This window comes from Cydia fagiglandana, chromosome 1 (assembly GCF_963556715.1).
Source record: "Cydia fagiglandana chromosome 1, ilCydFagi1.1, whole genome shotgun sequence".
NCBI classification, from domain to species: Eukaryota; Metazoa; Arthropoda; class Insecta; order Lepidoptera; family Tortricidae; genus Cydia; species Cydia fagiglandana.
The window spans coordinates 27,838,689-27,865,613 of record NC_085932.1 but is presented as its reverse complement, the minus strand read 5'-3'; the positions used below and the strand labels follow the sequence as shown (position 1 = coordinate 27,865,613).

The following is a 26,925-nucleotide window of genomic DNA, read 5'->3' as shown; positions in this document are numbered from 1 at the left end:
ATTGCTAGTTGCAAAAGAGTTTTATGTTAATCTTCAGACATTTTGGGTTTACTTTATACACCCCCTCAACTCTAGTCTCCATAGACATCTACCATTTATAGACGAAGCATCCACTAATAGACCGATGTAAACCAGATGTCGCGCTCTGCGCCCTGAATACAAACACCTTAATTGTGTTGTGGCTACCCTGAACACGGTTTTGAATAGCCTCCATATTTCGCCCTCCCAATTATGAGTCCTTTGTCAATTATAATAACTAAGCACGTTAGTGCACGTGTTTCTAGTTGTGAATTTGTTGAACGATGTGAGATTTTGTTGGTTAAGACGCAGATGCCTGCTAAAGTATATTTTAGCCTGAATATGATTATTTTTGTTGTGACTTATAGACATGCGCGAAACAGTGCTTCGAAAAGTGATGCTATATCACATCACTTTTCCGAACACGTAATGGTACACTGAGATATCACATCACTCATCACTCGAAACATGATCCGAACGTGAAACAGCGCGCGGGCGCGCGCGAGATGGACACATTACAGTTATCTCCTCAATTACGCAGCGCATCCACGGCACTCTAGTGATTCTATGGCGTCTCGGATATAATAAATAAATAAATAAACAGCCTATATACAGTATATACACAAATCAAATTTCTACACTCATATGCACTAATCCACAATTAAATTACGGGATAAACAAGTAATAAGTCGTACTTAGCGCCGCGAACCGCGAAAGTCAACCAAACATTTCACAACAATAATAAAAAAACGGTTTTGTTTTCGTCAACTTCAAAATCTCAAACAAATTACTCGATTTAGCCGCGTCCTTCTCTTCTTATAAGAAAACATTTTAAACTCTACGCGGACGCATTAGAGTTTTAAATCTATTGCAGATGCAGAAAATCTTATTCGTAAGAATATTAGTGAAATTTGCGACTACTTAAACGCACAGCGGCGATCGGCCGAGCGGACCGATCCGAATTATTCCGAAGATAGCCGAAAGCATCGCAGAGCGAGAGCGACCGAGCGCTGAGATCGAGTGCGAGTGAGATAACAAAGCAATCATGGCATGGCGAACAAACATGACACTATCACAAGTGGCATTACACATTACGCGCTCTGTGAGTAGACTTTAACTGACCATTCATATCGGCGCGTCAACCTAAGTGGAATTGAATCCATTTCGCGCGCTTCGGCCGGTCGTTGGCGCTCGCGTGGTCGCGCGCTCGGCGCTCGGCTCGCGTGATGCGTAATGTTTGAAGTAATGGTTGATTTCTCGGAGTGACGAGTAATGGCATATTACGTGTTCGAGAGATATCTCATTTGTGATATTACGAGCATTACTTACACATGTCTAGTGGCTTAAGATGGGAAAAGTTTTTAACGATGACAGTTTTTCGAATGTCGGTACAGTCTACGTCAAATATATGTTTTCGCTTATGCACCTTACCCCTTTGTAATAAGGCGAAAAATGTAAACATCTTTCACGTCGACTATACGAATATTACCTATTTAGGTAGAAATAAATATATTAAGTTAACATGGTTTTGGTGCCCACCGTCATTGTGATACATCAGTCACACAAAGCATATATTATTAAATTAACAATCGCAAGTTATTTTTTATAAATAGTATGCCTTAGGGCGGGATTCAACCAGTACCGCACAGTACCGCACACTGGTGGAATCCCGCCTTTAGATGTTTCATTTGACAGTGATACCTACTTCCGAATGATGGATTTCAATTCAATAGTCGATAACTATTTTGAATATTTTTTTATTGCAGTTCAAATATTCCCGAAGAGAAGAAACTTCTGTTTGAACTTGTGATGGGTCAGACTGAACAGACGAACAAATGGCATACGTTCGTATTAGAGTCTGAAGCCGACACAGCTTATATTAAGCTGGGGAACCATTTAGACTTCGAAAAAATTACAGATTATACTTTAACAGTGAGAGTACAGGTAAATATTTAAGAATTTCAGCATTTGAAACATTGGCTCAGTTGAAACATATGATACTGTCAGTGTTAATTTTGTATGAAAAGTTCTAAAGAAAAATCCAAATAATTTGTTTTTTTTTCTTTCCAGAATAATTATAACTTAGCGGCAGAAACTATAATTCAAATAGAAGTAGAAGATGTAAACGATAACATTCCTATATTCAGTGAAGTAAGATCAGGGAGTGTTCTAGAAAACGAACCACCAGGCACACCCGTTATGCAAGTCAGAGCTTTTGACGCTGACGGTACTTCAGCAAACAATCAAGTGACTTACGAACTTGCCGATCCTTCAGACCCTTTCTCCATTGACAGTATCACTGGCAACATCACCACATTGAAAGAGTTCGATAGAGAAGAACAAACATATTACAATATTAAGATTATTGCCACTGACAATTCTGAATCAGCTCTGATTCCTGGGAAACACAATTCTGGCCAACAAGTGTTTAGGATAGAGATAGCAGATAAAAACGACAATCCGCCTCACTTTACACAAGATACTTATATTGCTGAGTCGATAGCGGAAAACGCAAATATTAACGTGTTGGTAACACAAGTTGCGACGGTAGACAAAGATTCAGGTAAGGTTTAGACACCATCTTCACATAGCATTTACAAACTCCCTTGATAAGTTTGGATCTGTTTTTTTTGTTCGGACAAAGTATTAACTTAGTATTTTTGTTTTCAGCTTCCAATGTCTCCTTCAGCATCGTCGCCGGCAACACCTACGATGCTTTCGTGATCAGCCCCATCACAGGCGAAATAAGAGTGAACAACAAACTCGACTACGAAAACATTACCAGCTACAGTCTGGATGTTCGCGCTTTCGACGGCCTGTACGAAGACTACGCGAAAGTTATTATCAATATCGAAAACTTGAACGACAACCCGCCTATATTCGTAGCCAATTATTCGAAGACCATTGAAGAAGAGAAGTTGTATGAAGGATGTATGGTTAAGGTTAGTAACTTGGTGTTAGTATCATTGGCCTTAAACGTCAATGATTTAAGCAGCCGTAACGATTCAAGACAGCGGAACTTTCTCAGATGACGCGTTAGTTGGATACGAAAGCGGCAGCCGCGATCGCAATAATGATTATAGCACAGAAATACCGAATTAGGAGCAATATTAGTCATACATTATGACTGTAATTAATGTAATATTTCTTCAACAGGTTGAGGCATACGATCCAGATATCAAAGACCGTAATGCTCCCCAAAACATCCATTATTCTTTAGTAAAACACGAACAAAAGGAGTTTCTCAAAATCGACGATGATGGATGCCTTCGACTGACGAAGCCTTTGGACCGGGACCCTCCTACCGGGTATTCAACCTGGCAGGTCCTCATAGTGGCTGCTGACCAAGGTGGCAAACTCGGCTCAGACAGCTTGAGATCGACCACAGAAGTCATTCTGCAGTTGACGGATATCAACGACAACGCACCCTTCCTGACTAATGTAAGTACAACAATCATATAGTTACTCCAAATCAACAATATTTGTAATACCAGGTTAAAGGAAACGTTATTAATCCGACGAAAGAACCAAACTAATTGATCCATCAATATCGGCATTCAATTCGCTTTACCTCTTATTCACTAAAGAACATGAAATTTCACTCGTTCAACCCGCTTTATAGACAATTTTAAAAGAATTGCTATCAATAAATTTCAATGGAGCCATCAGAACTGAACCCTCTTGCGGTAGAATTTTAGTGCGTGTACATTTAGCCAGGTTTACGAGAGCACTGTAAAAATAATACGCAATGAGCTATTCCTTAGAGTTGAATTGGTACTAGTCCTTGAAGTTCCACTAAGAATTCGCATTTTAGGTTTCCCGATTGAAGATCTTAAAACAAAGATGTTAAGATTGCAATTCGTTTGGGGATCTTGGTCAGTATTTAGGTCACGTTCGTTTGAACAGTCACCCGGCTTACCTTTACTATAAGACAAAAGGGACAAAAACTCGACCTCAAGTCATCGTACACCGTTCCCTGCGCTTTCAAATTCTCGGGTTTCACGATTAAGAGCGATTGTGCCAGCGTTGTTGGGGCCTGTCAATTTTTTATGCAAATTTACCCGTCGATAGGGATTTGGTTTCACGCTTCCGTAAGGTCGACTTAAGGGTATTTTGGACGCTTAACTTCATCCGGGGATAAAGAAGGAAAATAACGATAAGTCTCTCAATAGGAAGTCCATTTTCCTTATTCCCTGGAGTTTGTTATGGTTTTCGGACAAACTTTTAAGCAACCGCTTCTTCATTTCGCAACTTGAAATCAATAAATGATTACGAGATTTAATTTTCGGTTACTAAAATGGACATTGAGTCAAAAGCGAGCATACTTAGCTTTGTAAAAGGTCGTATGTGTGTATGTTTTAGAAGGCCTATAGGTTGTTTTGTGGGCCAGGATCTCATAAACTGAATAGTCGATTAAGAGCGTTATCAGGTTCACGCGCTAACGAAGCCGAATCAGTGTAGTTTCGCGTGTTCCCCTAACTAATATCCGAATTTGGGGCAAAATTTTAATCAACGTGTTATGCTGCTTCGAAATGATTTATAGGCTAAAATTCGCAACAGTTTCCGGAATAGGCTTGGAGGTAGAACGTTCGGCTTGTGAAACACGTTGCTTCTGGTGATATTGCAGTTCTTACATTGTTTGAGTTCGAAATACAAAAACTAAGACATTTTACCGAGAAAATCGATTTAGACATTGAAAAACATCTCAGAATATTTAAGTGAAAATTTGAAAACAAGTGAAACAAGTTTCTGTTTATTTATTTAAAGTTACGACTTCAGTCTAAAGTTCTAAACTAATAGTTTTAACCTAGTCATAACACGAATACAAGTCTAGACATTCTTATCGTTAGTTGCTGTCAGAATCATCAAATATTAACGTAACTCAAATTTGAGTTCATTATTGTATGAACGCTGAATAAAAACATGTCATTGTAATTCAAATCGAAATCGTCATACGTTGAGCATTTTTGTTTATTTTTTCGAAACTGAAAAATTGGGTAGTACCCGATGGTCCTGGGTTGGAATCCTGGTAAGGGCATTTATTTATATGATGAGCACAGATATATTTTCCTGAGTCAGGGGTGTTTTCTATGTGTATCGTAATCATATACAGGGTGTTACTGACCATCGGGCTTTAAATCCAGGGCTCGATTCTACTCGCTAAATTGAGCTACTTTTATTATGGCTCCAACTCCGAAATCCCGAAAATTTTTTTTACGTTTTCATACATTTTGTCTGATCAGATGTCGACGTTTTCTATGGAAAAGCCAAAAAACTTTCCCCGATTTTACGGTTGGTCCCATAGTAAAAGTAGCTCAGTTTAGCGAGGAAAATCAAGCCCTGGAATTAAAGCCCCATTGTCAAAAACATATATATACATATATCGTTTTCTGAGTACCCACAACGCAAGCCTTAGTCTTGGTCACTTTTTGATTAGTATATGACATTTGTTTCAGTGTATAAAACGGGATTTAATTTACGTATCAATCTTGTCACACAAACTAATTTATTATTTCCGTTCCGATCCTGCCAACACAAGTCAATATTATGTGTTACACGATACAGATTCATAATTTAACGTCTAGTCTGTGTGTCTGTCGGTAAATCCCTGTGACGAGGGTAGGAAAATGGAAAATTTGGTGTTGACACACTATATATTGCATTTGGCGTTAAAATATGTTATTGACATGTTCGCTTGATATTGTTTTGAAACAAAACACTTTAAATAACACTGCGTCTGTTATTTGATGACAGTACCTTTACCGAAATTGGGGGTCATCCATAAACTAAATTTTATGTTGCTGTGACGTAATTTGTGGAACCCTTATTGAGAACAAGAGCTAGCTGTGAATTCTAACATGAACATCCACATAACTCCATTCTCTCTCATTTTCATTCGGTAGGCATGATCGGTGAAGGTTGGCCTTAACGTATCTTAAACCCGCTACAGCCTTAATATTGATATCTATAGATACCTATGCATATCTGTTACTCGTTCAGATAAAATCGGCTTTAATAAACTAGATAATAAAGCTTAATTTGCATGAACACGTCTCAAATACGCAAAACGACGTCTTATAAAGCCATGAAACGCGAAAATTGTCGAAAATCACCTTCAATATCAATTGAGCTCGTGCTGTCTAGGCGATATTGTCAGAGTAGATTTAAATGTACAGAGTAGTCTATCTTTATATCGTCGGTGCGAATAAATAAAATCACCATGTATTTTTAAGCTACTTTTCAGGAGACAAAACAACTGTTTATTTTCCTGTTTGTAATATGTTTGTTGCACCTGTATTTTTTTTCTAATAGAAATAAACAGTTTTTTTCATAATTTTTTACAGTATTATTATTTTAACCAAAATTTTGTTACATAGCGACTTAAATTTGGTTCACTTAAAATCGTCATGTATGAAGTTTGTACACATAGCGTTTTGTTGCCATAGTAACATAGTACGAGAGATATCATACATAGCGATTTTAGGGTATATGTCGGGTAATCCATTCTACAGTAAATCGCCATGTGCAACATTATCGCCATCACCCTCGATGGAAAACAAGGCATTTAATGTGCTAAAAATCACATAGCTATTTTTTTTGTTTCTATTCTATTTTTTTTTGTACAAATGTTGTTCTGTGTTCACATAGCGGAATTGTTATTTTCAAAACTAATAAATATATAACAAAAATATTTATGTGAGTCGACGGGAAATTGAAAAAGGAATTCAAATATGCCAAAATCAAAACATCGTAAAAAAACAGCATTTTTTTATTCGCACCGACGATATACGAGTACGAGTCACAAACTCAATGCCCAAAAACAGCACAACATTTAATCGATGTTACGCTCTCATTCGAAAACATGCGGAAATGTCATGAAACTTAGTATGAACATTTAAGTAACGTCATATCAATGTCTAGTTTTATTTGTTTTGCTAAAAAAAATTATACAAAGAATATAGATTGGATCATTTACATGTAAAACATTCAAACATAGGCATATGCCACAGGCCGAGCGCAAAATACAACTCATGGTGTAAGTTACATAGGCCAATTCGAACATACACTTTGTCAACAAAATGATATCTAAATGTTAATAATTTTATCATTTCCGCGTGCATTTCGCTCATGTTTGTAGGTAATGTACCTAGCGACCATGAATAGCGAAATGTTTGAAAGTAGACTACTGTCCTTGTCCCTGTACTGTGATATTTCGATATCGCGGGAACAAATCATCGGCACCACTGACGTGATTTGCCTTCGTAAAGTTAAAGCGAGTATTCCGGGAAATGGATGTTTGATAACGAACGACATTCGTACCGCTGTGGTAGCAAATATTGTTAGGCAACAAGATGAATACTAGGAAAATGGAATATTGTAGGTCGAGTCGAGGGCTAATACACCTGACCTAAGCTATATAAAACATCATACATTATCATACATGGCTAGTCTTTTCAAACAGCTCACTTTTGATGCTTAATATAAATATAGATATTCATTTTTTAAATTCATCATTCGCTTGCCTTTGTCCCATTTACTTAGGACACAGAATAAATAATAGTACTAGGTACAGAAGACTCACTCTCTATAACAAAACGCGTCTGTCACGATCAGCACAGGTATAGCCGCTAGGTGGCGACAGCCACAGGTTGGCAAACCCCAAAATTAAGGTCGAAGTTTTAGCTACCAGTAGCAAAGCGACGAAATCGCGGAGTGAGCCACGCCTGCTTAGGGTCCATACCTCTATAGTCCGTTTTTTTTAGCATTAGAAAGAACTTCGCAGAAGTAAGCTTGTGGTTCCAAATCCGGCACTTTTAGCGGTAATTATTTGAAGTAAATTATATGTATTGACCATGCTACATTAGGTAATTCAATAATTATTAACAATTAAAGAGCCTGATAAAAACTGCACGCTTGCTTCTGTGGAGTTCTTTCTAATGCTAAAAAAAACGAACTATACGTACATACTTCTTTGTCGCGCGTCATCTCTTCTTACTTTCCACATTCATTCCTAAAACGTTTCTCGTCATATTACTTTCATATCTCCGCGTCACATGCCCGTACTTTTTCTGTTTTTTAATGATTATCTTAATTGATGTGATTTTCATTTTCAAATTGAACATAGGTTACTTAAGGAAACTCTAAAAAGGTCATTTCATCGAGACATTTATATTCAATTATAATATTTTAAACTAGAATACATCCCTCGTACAATACGTATTAGCAAAGTATACAGTTTTGGACATTTCCGCATCGTACATCGCCGCTTGACGTCCCACTGATATTGTAATTTCCATACAAACTGCTCGACTGTTTACTGGTGTACATTTTGACCGGATTATATGTACCTATTCAGTGTCATGATGGTATCAACTAGGGTTAACTAATAGGCTGGTTGAATAATGCTGCTGCGGCAGATGAAAAATGAATTTTGGTTTAAATCGAGTTAGAAGGGAATTTTCAGTTTTCGGGTGATTAAGTTGTTGTGCATGTGTAGAATAGTGTAGATCGTTTTGTCAGTTCTATAATTTTGACAATAGAAGTAAGGTAAACGTACTGATGCTCGACGCGGTCTCAGTACATGTCATCTTAAAACTTAAGTCATTGTCTTTAGAGGTGACATCAAGGTGTCATCTATTGGGCATTAGCATCATGTCGAGCACTAGTACGTTTACCTTATGTCTAGAGTATGTAGAGAAGTAGGTGTATAGAAGTCTCTTTGCAGGGTCTTTATCTAAATACACACAACACAGGTTTATACCGTCGCCCACATTGTTAACTGTACATAGGTGGACCTTATGCCTTTTGTAATAAGGTCCACATGTACAGTTAGGAGTGTTGTTGTTACCATGTGTCTCGTGAAATTAGGAAGTTATTCGTAATGTTCAAACTGGTGTACGTGTACGTACAGCGACTTGGGTATACTTACCTATAGTTAGTTTAATAGGTTCGTACTCAGGGGTACTATAATATCATGTTAACTTAACACCAGGTCAAGGAAGTTGCAATGTAACACATTATGTGTGTTTAGTTTCGGGCGAAATGCAATAGCCCTTTGGGGTTAGATATTACCCCCATACAAATACATATAATCACGCCTATTTCCCGGAGGGGTAGGCAGAGACCACGGATTTCCACTTGCTACGATCCTGAAATACCTCTTTCGCTTCCTTCACTTTCATAACATTCCTCATACACGCTCGTCGGTTTAGGGTGCTCTTGACCTGGCCTTTCTTCAGGCTTTCCCCGATTTGATCAGAGAAAGTCCGCCGAGGTCTACCCCTTCCAACTCCCACTTCGATTTCTATACAAATACATAATAGAATAGAATAGAAAAACGTTTATTGCAAAAACCATATATTCATACAGCACCATATCTAGACACGCGGCAGCGTGTCAAGCCAAGTTCAAGCAAAGGAACTGGCTAGCCAGCGCCAAGTGTAATATTACACGAACCACTTGGTGCCACTTTTGACCCTTCTATAACTCAAAACATCTTTAACGTAAACACATAAAACTACGTGTGTTTAATTATATCCATAAGGACATCTAGAAGCCCAAATTTCATGAAGCTAGCTCAAACGGTTATAAAGATATGAAGGTCAAAAAGTCGTAAATTTTAAGACTGACTGACATACCTATAGTACCTAAACCTAACCTACTTCCAGATGACCTAGAAGGATGAAATTTGGAATCCAGCTCAGTTATTGTGTGAAAGCGTAGGAAAAAATCTAAAAATTAAAAAAAGTTATAAAATAGGGGGGGTCCCCATACAAAAAAAACCATTTTTTATTGTGACTGACATATAAGTACCTAAACCTAACCTACTTCCAGATGACCTAGAAGGATGAAATTTGGAATCCAGCTCAGTTATTGTGTGAAAGCGTAGGAAAAAATCTAAAAATTAAAAAAAGTTATAAAATAGGGGGGGTCCCCATACAAAAAAACCATTTTTTATTGTGACTGACATATAAGTACCTAAACCTAACCTACTTCCAGATGACCTAGAAGGATGAAATTTGGAATCCAGCTCGGTTATTGTGTGTAAGCGTAGGAAAAAATCTAAAAACAAAAAAAAGTTAATAAATAGGGGGGGTTCCCATACAAATTTCTTTTTTATTGTGACTGACATATAGTACCTAAACCTAACCTACTTCCAGATGACCTAGAAGGATGAAATTTGGAATCCAGCTCGGTAATTGTGTGTAAGCGTAGGAAAAAATCTAAAAATAAATAAAAGTTAAAAAATAGGGGGGGTCCCCATACAAAAAACCTGTAATACGCGCTAAACAACCGGCCAACGGTGTGTCGTTGGCGGCGCGCGGCACCACATAATTAATACAAAGAACAGAAGTAAAAAACATGCAGCGGAAACACAAGAAAAAATATTAAATGTCAATACCTGCCTAGTTTTCTTTACAAAAAGTATTGATATCCCATCAAAAACATAAATGTAAAAAAGGAGAGCCAAGTTCAATACAAAAATTATGCTTGGCTGTGGGGTTCGCCGCAAAAAGAATGGAGATTTAAATGAGTGCCAAGTTCTATGCAAAATCCAAATATGTATTTATAGGAACAAAATAACATTATAAACAAGTATTAAACTCTATTTCTTTGCTTTATTGGATACCTATAACAATTGCTGTTATTTAAAAAAAATGTGAGATCTTAAAGTAGGTTAGATTTGGCTTGGCCAGTTTTTATCAGAATTATACATATGTTGAATAACTTTATAAAATGACTGATGTAATGAAAACTGGCCAAGTCAAATCTAACCTACTTTAAGATCTCACATTTTTTTTAAATAACAGCAATTGTTATAGGTATCCAATAAAGCAAAGAAATAGAGTTTAATACTTGTTTATAATGTTATTTTGTTCCTATAAATACATATTTGGATTTTGCATAGAACTTGGCACTCATTTAAATCTCCATTCTTTTTGCGGCGAACCCCACAGCCAAGCATAATTTTTGTATTGAACTTGGCTCTCCTTTTTTACATTTATGTTTTTGATGGGATTTTTTTTACGAAAGAAGATCTTATACACTAGACATTTAACTTGTGGCTTATACTAACATGAATAGGTACATAATTCAAATGTATCTATCGTTGCACTTGTGAACGGGTTCCAGCAGGCTCTACATTACATTAAAGCTCTCCAAAGGGCCTCTACGTGTTGGATCTATCTATCCCTATCCCCATGCAAGCCTATCAAAAGATCGGGATTTACGAGTATAGGCCCGTGAAATCAAAAATTCAAATGTTAATAATGTTATCGGGCCTCAATTAGGTATCCATAGTAGGTTTTATTTTATAATTACTCGTTACGTAACATAATTTGAAGTTTAATCTCAAATATTATGTATAATTTTATTAAATCGGTTTATAATCGAGCCCCACATACACAACATTTTAGCTTATTTATTATCTGCAAGAATAGCCTGCCAAATAATACTAGTTTTACTCATTCTTAATACAAAAGATAAAACGTATATATTTATATAATTCACGCAGCCAACATCTTTACATTGTTTTACGTCTTGCACCTTATTCCAACCGTATTAAAGCGAAAACTGTATGCATATTTAGGACACAAGGCCAAGGAAGGCCCATAAAAACCTTTTTACCAGATTATGATACCCAACATGCCACTAGCGACCATTCCAGCGAAATGGCGTTACATAAATTCAGACGGGGAGGGTAGAACTAAAGCACTACAATTTTCCCGTTAGCTCTGATTTCCCTGTTGAACATAATTTCCATTTTATCAAGAATCGCCTCATTGGGCATTACCCAGTGGTCACCTTATTCCCCAATACACCTATTAACACAGATATTAATAATGTAACAGATATGTCACTTTCAGGAAATTAAATTCTCGAACTGTTATTTGTTACTTTGTCCCACCGTATCCCAAGCACATAACTACAGTATACAAGATTGCCTGTCAAATAGCAAAAGTGCGACGAAAATCAGAATGATGTGAATCGTTTAGGGATTGTTTCCAGTTAACCTTTGAATGAAGTGTCATAGGAAGTATTGAATTCAGAAATGATATGTGATTGCATAAATTATTTGCTTTTATATCAAGATATAATATCCGATCGTATAATATAAGTTTATTACTACATTAGGTACTTATTATTAGCAAAACAGAAGCAAAAGCATGATTCCGATAATCGTTATTTCCCAATGTCACATTTAACACTTTCAGTGCCAAGTGCCCCATTTCCAATACAAGGACCCAGTGAATATGTTATGCAGGGGTCGGATTCCGGTATTTTTCTCCACACAAAAATACCGTTATTATTACGTTCGTTTTCTTTCTTTGGTTTATTATTTGATTTTAATGCGAAAATCTAATAATACTAACTTGTTACCTAAATACTTAATTGATTCAGTCCTACGAAAAGAGCATAAAATATTATTTCGGAGTTTTTTTAAAGATACCGGCTCCTAGCCCTGGTGTTAATTGGATGGTGTGAAGCAAAAATGTGTCAACCCACATTCATTATGCAATAAAATGACAAACTTTAAGCGTCATTTTTTTGGGTTGACACCTTATTGCGTGTTTAATGTGGGTTGACACATTATTGCTAAACACCATCCAATTTTGAAAATGGTGTATCTAATAATATTATAATATCTAGTAATCTGCGTCTATGCGTTTTCGATTTCTTATTTGAAGCAATCTCCAGCCGGACCCAATAGGAAGGGTAGCTTAATTTCCATTCCCGCGCCCTAAATCGAATACATTTAAATGTAACATGGAAAATTCAGTATAAAGAAAACATACATGTTTTCTTTCTTTTTTAATAAATGTTTGTTCAACCGAATACAGCGATGATGGCAAATATGTTGTTTACGCTTTGCCGTTTCTGTCTGATTACGTATGATATGATATTTTATGAATACGTATAAATATAACTGAGTTTTTTCTACCTATAATATTTAGCATGAACGAATGCCTACTGTGCGTGTAGGCTATACTTATAGGCTCAGTCATTAATTTCTTATAAGTTTGTAGGCAGTAGGTACATAGGCATTTATTCAAATAATCATCATACCAATTTGCTATTCAAAGAGATTATTTCTCTTAATTTCTATGTAACTAATACAATTTTTAGTAGCGGAAATTAGTGCCAGAAATATGTATAAGAATGGTACTTGAATATACAATTGTATGTCAGCGGCAAGGTCCGTGAGATTCTATATACGTACTTACATTATAAATATGATAAGGACCTAGTCCCATGTTCCCTCTAGTTAATGTGCCAACACGTAGACAAGATTATTAGATTAAAACCGCAGCTTAACCTCGGAGTACGCGTGGATAAAGATGCCCTTTTAGGGACAATCTACTCTACCTCTACATCAGGGATGTTGCGAATATTCGCATCCGCATCCGCGGAACATCCGCATTCCTTTCAACATCCGCATAAAGTCGATGCGGAGCATCCGCATAATGCGGATGTCGACCAAGTCGATAACAGGAACGTATTAGCGGCGGCGCCGCCGGCGTAAGGCTAGGTAATTTCGTCATTATATACAACGAAATCGTCTAGATCCCGAAAAGTTGGCCAAGTTACTGTTTATTAAATAATACGCACCTATATTCTTACTCAAATACTAAACGTTTCGTTTTTTTAAAATAAAAATGCTAAAAATCTAATATTTGACGTTTTTTAAGTACGAAATTTTGACATCCGCACTTTAAATATCCGCATCCGCGGATGTCAAAAAATCTGCATCCGCGACATCCCTGCTCTACATATAGGTATTGGTCGATTTCATTGTTTGTTCTGTCACGTTAACCATTTAGAAGGTATAAAATACCCTTCAAAATTGTGAAAATTTTTAGAATTTATTGATAAAAAAATACTAGAAACAAGCTCAAAAGCGAATCCCAAACGATTTTCATACAGATGTTTGCATATACATACATTTTATTTTTTAACTCGGTCGTTCACGTATCAGATTCGTTTCGTTTGATTTTCTCGTTGAAATTGCGAGGGATAAAAGAGATCGGCGATTTGATCGATTCGGTCAATTGATGAATGGGTCGTGTATAGGTACATTTACCCTTGCTATATGTCCGTACCTACTCACTAACGGATGAAAATCAGTGTGTAAAAGGCCCAAAAATAAAAGTTATTTTATTATACAATATTGTAACAAATGTAATATAAAATATCGTCGGGTGACAAGCAAAAGTCACTAAGTAGGTACTATCAAAAAATTAAAGTAACAAAGCACTTTATTACACTTGTAACACAGTTTATTGTCCAATAATTTCAATGGTGTTAGTTGACTTTTGCTGACATTGACTTTGCTGAGTTGGTGACTTTTGCTTGTCACCCGACGATATTGTCTTCGGTTACCGCGATAGTTACTTATACATCTTCAATTCATCATCATGTACCTATTACACGCGATATAATCCGAAATCATAGTTTTATTTCAAACGTAGGTTTTAAATAAATTAAATAAATAAATATTATCGAACAATTTTACACAGATCGACCTAGTCCCACGTAAGCTCAATAATGCTTGTGTTGGGGCACTAAATAACGCTATATATAATACAAAGAGGTATATATGAATAGAAAACATCCATAACTCAGGAATAAATATTAGTGATAAACACAAATAAATGTCCTTACCAGGATTCGAACCCGGGACCTCCTGCTTCGTAGGCAGAGTCACTGCCGACTAGGCTAGGAGCCCGTTAAAAGGTTTTCAATGGTTTTACAGCCTAAGAATTTGATTTTCGTACTGTTCAGGATTGTAGAAGGACCAGGCAGAATAAAAAAAAATTTTCAAAATAAAAATGTACTCTATTCTGCCACACAAGTACATATAAAAAAATAGAAAAATCAGTTGCTTGTTTCAAGTTCAAAATTGCAATGTCACAGCGTTAGCTAGATCGAATATTAAGACAGAGGTCGCCCCCGTCTCGCCGCAGTCTCTGTTGAAGCCTTGCGTTTCGTTCCAACATGCCCGCCCACGTTGAAAGGTTGGTCTTTCAACAGTAGATTTACTTTTCGACTGGTAGTGGACATATTTTGCTGAACGCACGACGAATGATCCCAGACGACGTCCGGATGTCGGCCACACGATTGATGCCATCAGATCCAGGGATGACGCTAACGATTCTGCCGAGCTTCCATTTCATTGGAGGCAGGTTGTGTTCTTTGACGACGACCATGGTATCGGTTGCAAGTTGATCCTTGGCTTGCCTCCATTTGGTTCGCTCTTGAAGTTCAGAAACATATTCTTTATACCAGCGAACCCAGTAGTGTTGCCTCAATTGTTCGATCCTCTGGTACCGTGTGAGTCTCAAAGGAGGAATCTCTGTCAGACAGGGAGTCGGAAGAGCTGTGAGTGGTCGTCCAATTAAAAAATGGCCTGGAGTAAGTGGTAGCAGGTCAGAAGGATCGCTGGTTAAAGGAGTAAGAGGCCTTGAATTTAAAATTGCCTCTATTTGACACAGTGCGCAATAAATTTCTTCAAAGGTTAGATGACAGTTACCTAAGACTCTAAGTAAGTGGTGTTTAGTGGATTTCACCCCGGCTTCCCACAAACCCCCAAAGTGTGGTGAATATGGTGGAACAAAGTGAAACCTAATGCCGTCATTGGCTGCAGACTCAGATAACGTCTTCGCATGACTGGTAAGAAATCTCTTTAAATCATTGTATGCCCCGACAAACTGGGTTCCATTGTCGGAGTATATGTCAGAAGGTAAGCCGCGGCGACTAACGAATCGCTTCAACGACGCCATGTAACCCTCTGCAGACAAGTCACTACATAGCTCAAGGTGTACACATTTCGTTTTAAAACACACAAAGATCACGATGTATACTTTTATGGTTTGGCTACCACGACCCTTTCGAGATGCAGCCAGTATAGGACCGGCATAATCTACGCCAACAACCTCGAAAGGAAAGCCTGGCGTTACTCGCGGCGAGGGTAAGTTGCCCATAAGTGGCGCTATAGTTGCACCGCGCATACGAGTGCACAGGACGCATTTGTAATACGTGGACCTAGCTTGTGTACGACCACCGATTGGCCAATAGGTAGACTTTACGTATGCTAGCATGGCTTGAGGTCCCGCATGTAATAAAATGATGTGAACGGAATTGAAATATGTCACCGTTATAAAATGCCCTTTTGGCAAGATAGTTGGATGCTTTTTTATCAAAGTTAAAAGGCCCGTTTTTAAGTCGTCCGCCTACACGCATAAGTCCTTCAGAATCCACGAAAGGATTCAGTTTTGTAAGCGGGTCTTTGACTTTGAGTAAGGTTTTATTTTTAACATCATCATATGAATAAAATGATTCTATCTGCGATAATTTTACTAAAATATTCGTAGCCGCATGAAGTTCTTTAGTGTTAAGAAATCCCGAATTTCTGACACTACCCGGTCGTGTGTTATTGATGAACCGTAGAACGTAAGCGGTGACGCGTTTGAGTTTGGTAAAATTGGAAAACTTCGTAAGATTCAATTCTGATAGTGGAGATAATGTAGCTTCGCTTGCTACATTAGCAGTGATTACTTCAGCCTTAACCTCATCACTATCCCTGTTTGCGTGGTGATTTTTGGGCCAGTCCTCTTCGTCATTACGTAGGAATGCTGGGCCATTCCACCAAATATCAGCCGCAGCAATTGAACCCGCATCAAGTCCGCGTGAGACCAGATCCGCTGGATTGTCCTTAGTAGGTACGTGTCGCCAAGGCCAACTGCCGGTGATTTCGAGTATATCCGCTACGCGATTTCGTACGAACACCTTGAGTTGGTTGGGTAGCATTCTAAGCCATCCTAACACGATCATGGAATCGGTCCAAAATGTACAACTGTCTGCTTTCATGCGAAGTGATGATAGTGCTTTTTGGAAGAGCTGTGCTCCGATCAAAGCTCCGCATAACTCCATTCGGGGAATAGTTACCGGCCGAAGTGGAGCTACCCTACTTTTTGCCATGAGTAACCTAGTAACGACTCCTGTGTTAGTAATAGTACGTACGTACAAGCAAGCTCCGTACGCAGATTGAGACGCATCCGTAAAAACGTGGAATTCTACTCGCGACGCGTGGATTCCTACGACACTTCGGGGAATGCATAAGTGGTTTAATCCCGGTAAAGACATTGTTATGCTATGCCACTTTTGAGAAATCTCTTGAGGCACTTCATCATCCCAAGAAACTAGTGACAGCCATAAAAGCTGAAGCAAGATTTTACCCTGAATGACAACTGGCGATAAAAGACCTAAAGGGTCGAATATTTTTGCTATCGTGGAAAGGATAACCTGCTTGGTTAATTTTTCCGGGTTTTTTCCTAAGTCGATAGTAAAATACAAGACATCGGCTCCACTTTTCCAACCTAGCCCTAGCGTCTTACTATCGTCCAAGTTGCCTAGATTTAGATTTCTAGAGTCGTCACTATGTTCATTTATGAGCCTAGGTTCATTGGAACGCCATTTGCGTAAATTCATACCAGCACTTTTAAGTACCGCACTGACCTGAGTTATAATGCTGGTGGCTTCTTGCTCAGTATCAGACCCGGACAAAAAGTCATCCATGTAAAAGTCATGGGCAATGATTTCAGAAAGTCGAGGGTCCGAGCAGTCCATTGATAACTGTTTAAGGCACCTAACAGCTAAGAACGGAGCACTGGCCGTACCGTAAGTGACCGTATTTAATTTGTATATGCACAGAGGTTCAGATGGATCATTGCGCCAAATGATTTGTTGCAAATACCTATCGTCAGGGTGCACGACTATCCTCCTATACATTTTTTCCACGTCAGCCGTGTACACAAAACGGTATTGCCTAAACCGTAACAAGATAGCTATGAGATCGTCCTGAATAGTAGGTCCTACGTACTGAATGTCGTTCAGCGTGACTCCGGTAGACGTGCGCGCACTAGCATTAAACACGACCCGGAGCTTTGTCGTGAGACTAGACAGCCGTAACACGCCGTGAAAAGGCAAGAAGTTTCCTACTATCTCACTGGAAGTAACCTTGGACATGTCTCCCAAAGTCTCGTATTCGATCATAAAATCTTTGTACATAGACTTCAATTGTGGCTGCCGTTCTAGTCTGCGCTCTAACGACAAGAAACATTGTTTTGCCCGTTCGTAAGAATCGCCCAACGATGATACAGGCTGCTTTAAAGGATACCTGACCATAAACCTACCGTCCGGTAATCGAGAGGTATTTTTAACAAAGTGTTCCTCGCAAGCCCGTTCATCGTCGGTATAATAAGCCGTCGCGGGTTTTATTGTTGCTTCGTCTAACTTCCAAAACCGCGTCAATTCGTCATCTTGATTATTAATTTGAACAAAATTGCAACAAACGCTTTTAGAGTTAGGATTATGCGCATTACGACCAGACACTACCCAACCTAGCTTGGTCTCATAAACCATGGGCTTGTTTCGTCCCAATTTAATTTTATTGCTACCTAATAATTCCATAAAGACCTCGGCACCAAGAAGAATATCGATAGGTGCCGGCGAGTGGAACTGAGGATCAGCCAAGACTAAATGTTCAGGTATGCCTAGCATTGATACATTTACCTTTTGTAAAGGTAAGTCGCATGTAGCTTGTGGAACTACGTAAAATGAACTTTTCATGCTAAAACTTTTGTCAAACAACGATGAAAACCTTGCGTCACATAATTTATGCACGTTCGACTTTATATTTTGAATGCCAATTAACGACGCATTTACCTCCCTAATGGGTAACTTAAGTTTTTTGCAAAAGTCAGCTCTAATAAAATTAGGTGAAGACCCATTGTCCAAAAATGCGCGTGCCATATGTGGTTTACCGTCGCGATCATATACTTCTACTAGCGCAGTAGACAGTATGACTTGACCCTGTAAAACAGGATGGGCCGGCAACAAGACGTCTAGGTTAGCACTGCAGCCAGGTTCAGGTGCGCATTCCTCGTGCTCGCTCGGACTGCTGGGAGTCACTTGTATCGCCGGCATTGCTACTGGAGTCTTCGACGGCAACTTATCCACGTGTATAAGCGAGCTATGACGTAATGAACACGACTTGCACGGACCACGCCTACAATACTTCGCTAAATGCCCGGGTTTTAAGCATTTCAAACATACTTTCATCCCTTGAACCTTATCAGCACGTTCTTTATTGGATAACGCGAGAAAGTCGGGGCACTCAAATAACCAATGACCACGCTTACATAATGGACATTCATATGTAAAAAGTGGGCTACTCACAGTATCGGTTTCACGTTCATCTAGTCCTACGAAACATTTTTCCTTTACCCGTCGCACGGCGGAGCGCGCGTGCGCCGCGGGGGCAGCGCCGGCGCCGGCGGCGAGCGGCCAGGACGCGCGTCGTCCGGGGCCCTCCATCGCCATGGTTTCCAATAGATCCGCACGATCGCTGAGGAAATGTATGATAGCATCGAAAGTAATTGTTTCGCAACTAGGCACAAACTCCTCCCACTCACGTCTAGTAACATTGTCAAGTTTTTGACATATTATATACACTAATAATGGATCCCAATGGGTGGTTGGTTCATCAAGGGTCGCTAACGCACGTATATTTTTGCATATCGTGTCTATAAGATGGCGAATAGCTGCCGATGACTCCTTGGTAATTGGGTTTAAGTTAAATATGGCCTTAATATGATTATTTACTAATAACCGCTTATTATTGTATCTGTCGCATAATAATTGCCAAGCTATCTTATAGTTACTACTAGACAATGCTAATGATTGTACAATTACCGCGGCACTGCCTTCTAATGAAGCCCGCAAATAATGAAACTTGTTTACATTATCGATGGAGTCGTCATTATTAATCAAACTATCAAATGTGTCGCGAAACTCAAGCCATGTATCATACGAGCCTCCAAATTTGGGTAAAGAAATGGTAGGTAACTTACATTTTACATGTGGATGACGCCGTGTATTATTATCGGAACCCCCATCGCTAGGCGTGACCTTGGTATGCATGGTTACCAATTCCTTAGCCGCCGCGACTGACGAGTAGTACAAATCCTCGAAATCAGACCGCTCGTCCAATTGGGCCTCGTCGTCCTCAACCATATACTCCAACTTGGTTTGAATCTCGTCATACGTGTTGTAAACACATTCTAATTTAGCAATCCGAAGTTGTAGTTCCGTCACCTGAGCCGCACACAATGACTTTTCGGCTAACTCGCGTATATAACCTGAAAATTTAGTTAATCGCGACTTAATATGACCCCTCTTCTTAACTAACTCTTTAATCAAGGCTTCATTCATTTTAAATTGCACTTAGTATTTACCTTCTTAGCACTTTCAACACTCTGATCCACTAACAACACCAGCACAATGAACTGAGCATGTAAACTAAAACACTTTCTTACGAATTTAATGTTAATTACTCCGATGTTGTTTACTATAAGCAAGCCGGCTAAGTTATGACGATAAGTACCTATGTCGGCCGGGCGTACCGTTAGATATGGCAAAAAAAACGTTTATCAGTGCTCGGCCGATGCACTTATTATGCAATTGAGATATAAGTATTTGAGTTTTAAAGTATGATTTATGTATTCGTAGTTTTGAAATAGGTTACGGTTATTGTTTAAAGGCCTAATGTAGGGTTTTAAATATTAGTTTCTTTTTAAATTTTGTCAAATAGAGGAATATTATTGAAAAATAGTTGTTAAGATTCTTATACGTAAATGATTGATAGATATTAAGGAACGGACTCACTTTTAGCTCCTCTTAACCTGTTCACTCCTTATCGACGTCGTCGGATTGTAGTATTCCGGAATAATGGAAGAACAGTTGATAAAATTCGTAGCTGATGGATGAAGATATAGCCGCCACGGGATGTTTCAAGCTGCACTCCTCACTGGAAAGCCGGTATGTTTTATGCGCAGGAAATATTCCACACGTTGCGTTTCTTCTTTGTCTCAGCCGTTATGGCGGTCCTTTGTCCTTAATATCTCGTAGCTCGCTGATTCAAATAATTATCCGGCTCGAAGGACCATGTTCAGGATTGTAGAAGGACCAGGCAGAATAAAAAAAATGTTCAAAATAAAAATGTACTCTATTCTGCCACACAAGTACATATAAAAAAATAGAAAAATCAGTTGCTTGTTTCAAGTTCAAAATTGCAATGTCACAGCGTTAGCTAGATCGAATATTAAGACAGAGGTCGCCCCCGTCTCGCCGCAGTCTCTGTTGAAGCCTTGCGTTTCGTTCCAACACGTACCATCTCGTACTTTGTCACAGTAACATTCAATCTGAAAGTCACTGTGACGAGGTACGAAAATATACTGAAATTAAATTCATTGACCGTACATTAAAAGCGTGACAATACTAAGTACCCGGCCGGGCCCCAATTTCACATCGGTGACAGGTGCGACAATTGTAAAACATCACTGTTGCTGACGTCACAGGCATCGGAAAAAAAACAGATATTTCTCTTGCTAAGTTTATGACAATTGTCACAAGAAACACGACAATTGTCACGAAATTCCGACATATAACTCATTTCCTGTCAAGAATTACCTACCTACAATTCTTCTAAATCTTGACAATTGTCAGAAACTTCGCGAGAGAGCAAGAGAAATATGTGTTTTTTTCCGATATAATAAAGTTTTTTTAATAATACAATGATGGTGGCAAACAGGAATACGGCTCGCCCGATGGTAAGTGGTAATCGTAGCCCATGGATGCCTGTGACGTCAGCAACAATTGTCGCACCTGTCACCGATGTAAGGGTTCCTCTACACTATGGGCCAACGCCGGCCATTCCAAGGGACGCTGCCATGAGCTAGAATGAGATAGCAAAATCACTTGCTCCCTCTAACGCATAAATGCGTCCCTTGGAGTGGCCGGCGTTGGCCCATCGTGTAGAGGAGCCATGAAATTGGGGCCAGAAGGTCATGTTTCCCGGAAAAATCTTAACACCGCGAACTAGGATTTTTCACGCACGGTACAGCGCCATCTAGCGAGTAATTAGACAACTGAAGTTAACTCTTTGCAAATAAAACTAAGAAATACATACAGAGGTTCGTCAGAGTGCATCTCGCTCGCACGCGAGCTAACGTAAATGGTCTCTCACAGAAAATGTAACGAGAGCTCGGAAGGATCGGTTTCCATTAAAAGTGTCATTGATGTTTTTGTTAGAAAGCGGGTTGAATTGGTATAAAAAATGTTTCTATTCTATGCATTTTTATCTATTGTTGAGGTCCATTAACTGGTATTTTTGAAATCGTTATACTAATATGTACTTCACCGTTTAGATTTACACGAACATAGGCGCCGACATACAATCGAATCGAATGATAAATAATATCTGTGTCTGGTACTAGTTTTCGTTGCTAGAAATTGCAATACAAAGAAATTATCAAGTAATAGATGTACGTACAAAACTACTAGTTTATACTATTTGTACCTACCAGTTATAACTAGTTATGCATATATATAAGCATGTCGTTTAAAAATGAGATAATTTCGATTGTATGGGAGCGGCTTTGTGACGTTTTACTTAATTATTTCTGCCATTTCAGACGGAGCCCGTAATCTGGTACGAGAACGAGCCACCAGGCGAGGTGGTCACCCTGACGGCGAAAGACTACGACTCTAAGGAAAACGGTCCCCCGTTTACCTTCGCGCTGAACGATTCCGCCTCTTCGTTGGATATTCGCTCGAAATTCCAGATTCAAGGTGAGTTTGGAGCGATTCAAGGTGAGGCCACGACATTGCACTATTGGCGACGGCGCCGGTCCAACCATAGTTTGGAGCGAGACACAGCGATCGGACCTTTCATTCCCACCTATGGTTGCCGACGCCACCGCCGCCAGTCGCGCAATGTCGTGGCCGAGCCGTAAGGAAAACGGACCCCCGTTTACCTGCGCATTGAACGATTCAGCCTCTTCGTTGGATATACGCTCGAAATTCTAGATTCAAGGTAAATTTGAGAATGGGTATCATCATCCACACTGTTAATTGACAAGTAGAGATGTAGTGCATAATTATTTTACATCGTATTTTCACGGAAACGTACGGACGTGTCTTGTTATTCGATCAGTCTCGGTACAAAAAGTACTGAGGTTGACTGAAGCTTTTTTTTTTGATGTCATAAATATGTTCTTTTTTCCAAAGTTAAAATACTTCCATAAAAGTATCATCAATCTAGTCATCCATTTCGAAACTGAGGGTAATTATCACCATGGGTAGGTAAATTTACCAAATAGCAGTCAACGCCTAATTACGATTTTCTGCGACTGCTGAAGAAACATTATCCACCAAAGTGTTTTCCAACAAACATTAAATATTAATATCTCCACGCTTACAAAAATCACATTACACTTATAAAACTGAGCTAGTAAATAATGTTTAAAAGTTTCTAGAGAAACCTTATAAAGTATGGCTCAACAGTCTCAACACGCTCCCAATATATTCTCCCGAGCTCGAATCTCGAATCAGTGTAAATAAACATATCTTTTCATTCGTGTAACCGAACACGATCGGAGGGCAACGGGGCACACAGTGCAACGGTCAGACGCTACAGCCGTCAGAAACATCTACACATCACACCTTATTCCAAGGAAATAAGGTTGCAAATCGTATACATATTTTTGAGAGGGAGTTGTCCCCCGAGGCGCGCAATACTCGTGAAAGATTTATAGATAAAGTGGAACAACAATCATTTTTGAAAGAAAACGTCGTCGGTTTATTGATGGATTTTACTGAAAATGTGATTAGAAATTTACTATGTCATTTCAAATGGACATTTTACGTAGACAGGTTGAATATTTTATACGGCCAGCTGCCATCGATTCGTCGGGGGCTAAGTAATGTCGGCGGCCGATCGTAAGATCAGGCATATCGTGATATTCCTAGGCATATCGTGAAACGTGAAACTCCTTGACTCCTTCCCTGAGTCGACGGAGCCCCGCTACGCGGGGCTCATATTTCTGGGCAGTTTGCCCTTCGGGCATCTGAAGCAACCTAACGAACCTTTGGTTTAATGTGACTATCGTCAAAATATTACACACGAACATTACGATCTGCCTGATCTTACGATCGGCCGCCGACAGTAATACCAGGTCCATTTAGCACTCACTGGGTTAACAATTTAAAATCGAATATTCCCGTTCTTCTGGGTTGATTTTCCCTGCTTAGTGCAGAAGGTAAGCTTTGGCCAAACTACAGAAATTATTCAGACATGAAACGTCAACTTCTGTTTTCATACTTATGTTTGCTGTAGGTACTTACTTGTTTTGTTTTGATACTTCCAAATTAGCAAGTCTAACAAAAGTTAATATATACTTAACGCAGTTTGTAAAAATGTCTAAAGTTACTAATAAAGAAGAATTTAAAATAAAACTTGATTTCCTCAAAGTTATTCCTTATTTGAAAGTGTAGAAAGCAATGTGCATTCAACGAATCAACCCGCGGGAGCTGCAGCGTATGAATTTTAATATAGTAACAACGTTCTCTGCATTTTACCCGCAATTTCGTATGTATTCTACATTAAAACAACTTGGGAAGATTGAATTAGGACTATTTAAATTGTAATGAATTTTAGTTTGAATAAATTTGCCAGAAAAATATTGACGTTTGAGTTCATATGAGGCATTATGTGATGCGGAGGGATGAAAATCATGTGACGAGAAAGGTATTACGAATGAACGTGGAATTACTTCAGACGGTGTAACTTTTTTCATTAGAATTAACTAATACACAGATTCCTACGCTTTTCCAAAAGAGACGTAATGTCATTACTAAGCGAGTTAAAACCCCGGCAAAGTACGCGTCGAGACTTTCTTTCGCTGGCTCATTGAACCCAGTTTTAAAGAGAACTTACCAAAATCGAGTTCCGGTGAATTAGTCTAGTTAAAATGCAATAAATGCCGCTCGGCCTAGCTCTAACTTTATTTGCGAAGTGCCGATCCAATTTTAGTCGCTTCAGGGTTAGCAGGGCTTCTGGATTTCTGAAGTACGTCTCCTCAAGTTGGTTGGTTAGTCAAACACCTAGAATTTCATAGTTAAATTTTAGGTGTTTGCTGCTGTCTTATAAGTTATAAAAAATATTGTGTGCAACGGTATTAGTGTGGCAAAATAAATTTGATTCACAAAATGAAATACCGACATGTCAGTTATCGATGTTAATGTTACCTTACCTTTATCTATCTATCTATATATACCGGGTGTGGCCTGTAATATGAGCAAATAATTAAAACATAGATTGTACTCCTCAAACGGTGACACTTTTGTTCTATAACTTTTAAAAATTATGAAATATTTAGACTCCCTATTTTTCATACAAAATAAATATTATCTTCAATGGACGCCATCGCCACGCCATATCATTTTGATTGACGTTGCTTGTCACGCCTTAAACAAAACAAAATTCGCAATACATTGCGTATTTAAGTAGAATAAACTTTAAAATGTATTAAAAATTAAACCACAAGTTATTTTTAAAAGTCGCTGAACAAATGTTAGTCAGTATGAGGAGTACAGCCTACAGTTTAATTTTTTGCTCATATTACAGACCACACCCGGTATAAATGCAAGTGTCCTGACTGACTGACTGACTGACTGACTGATTCATCAACGCATAGCCGAAACTACAAAAGCCAGAAAGTTGAAATTTGCACACCAGATTGCCTTTATAAAGTGTACAAGATATAAGAAGCGATTTTGAGAAATTCAACCCCTAAGGTGGTTAAAAAGGGGATGAAAATTAGTATGGGGTTAAAGTTTTCTTTTAAGCTAGGAATTTGAAACGTCGTAAAAAGATATATTATTAAAATACAAAAAAACTAATTTCAGCGTTTTTGAAAATTCATCCCCTGAGGTGGTGAAAAAGGGGTTGAAAGTTTGTATGGAAATCAAAAAAATTTCCGAGTGGTGGACTTGAATCTTTGTATTTAGGGATATTATTAGAAGACAGGAAAAGTAATTTCATAGTTAAATTTTAGGTGTTTGCTGCTGTCTTATAAGTTATAAAAAATATTGTGTGCAACGGTATTAGTGTGGCAAAATAAATTTGATTCACAAAATGAAATACCGACATGTCAGTTATCGATGTTAATGTTACCTTACCTTTATCTATCTATATATATAAATGCAAGTGTCCTGACTGACTGACTGACTGACTGACTGATTCATCAACGCATAGCCGAAACTACAAAAGCCAGAAAGTTGAAATTTGCACACCAGATTGCCTTTATAAAGTGTACAAGATATAAGAAGCGATTTTGAGAAATTCAACCCCTAAGGTGGTTAAAAAGGGGATGAAAGTTAGTATGGGGTTAAAGTTTTCTTTTAAGCTAGGAATTTGAAACGTCGTAAAAAGATATATTATTAAAATACAAAAAAACTAATTTCAGCGTTTTTGAAAATTCATCCCCTGAGGTGGTGAAAAAGGGGTTGAAAGTTTGTATGGAAATCAAAAAAATTTCCGAGTGGTGGAATTGAATCTTTGTATTTAGGGATATTATTAGAAGACAGGAAAAGTAATTTCAGCGTTTTGTAAAATTCATCCCCTAACAGGGTTAAAAAGGGGTTGAAAATTTTAATCCATTACAAATGCGTTGAAACTTCGTAGAAAGGCATAATAGCCGATAAGAAAAAAAAGTGATTGCAACGTTTTTGGAAATTCAACCCCTAAGGGGGTTTAAAAGGGGATGAAAGTTCGTCTTCGGGTGCAAATTTTATTTTAAGCTAGGAACTTGAAACTTTGTAAAAACGTATCAAATTCAAAAACAAGAAAACTAATTTCAGCATTTTAGAAAATTCATCCCCCAAGGTGGTGAAAAAGGGGTTGAAAGTTTGTATGGATATCAAAAAATTTTTCGAGCGCGGGACTTGAATCTTTGTATTTGGGGATATTATTAGAAGACAATAAAAGTAATTTCAGCGTTTTGT

The 26,925-nt window shown here is 38.4% G+C and overlaps 1 protein-coding gene across 1 annotated transcript in view; it reads left to right on the top strand.

Moving 5' to 3' along the window:
• The window catches only part of LOC134668792 (DE-cadherin), a 366,389-nt gene that overhangs the window by 283,316 nt on the left and 56,148 nt on the right, over window positions 1–26,925 (top strand). The window contains exons 8-12 of the mRNA XM_063526248.1: window positions 1,785–1,962; window positions 2,089–2,581; window positions 2,689–2,960; window positions 3,175–3,459; window positions 22,554–22,710. Coding sequence (XP_063382318.1) covers window positions 1,785–1,962; window positions 2,089–2,581; window positions 2,689–2,960; window positions 3,175–3,459; window positions 22,554–22,710 — 1,385 coding nt within the window. The remainder of the gene's footprint in view (window positions 1–1,784; window positions 1,963–2,088; window positions 2,582–2,688; window positions 2,961–3,174; window positions 3,460–22,553; window positions 22,711–26,925) is intronic.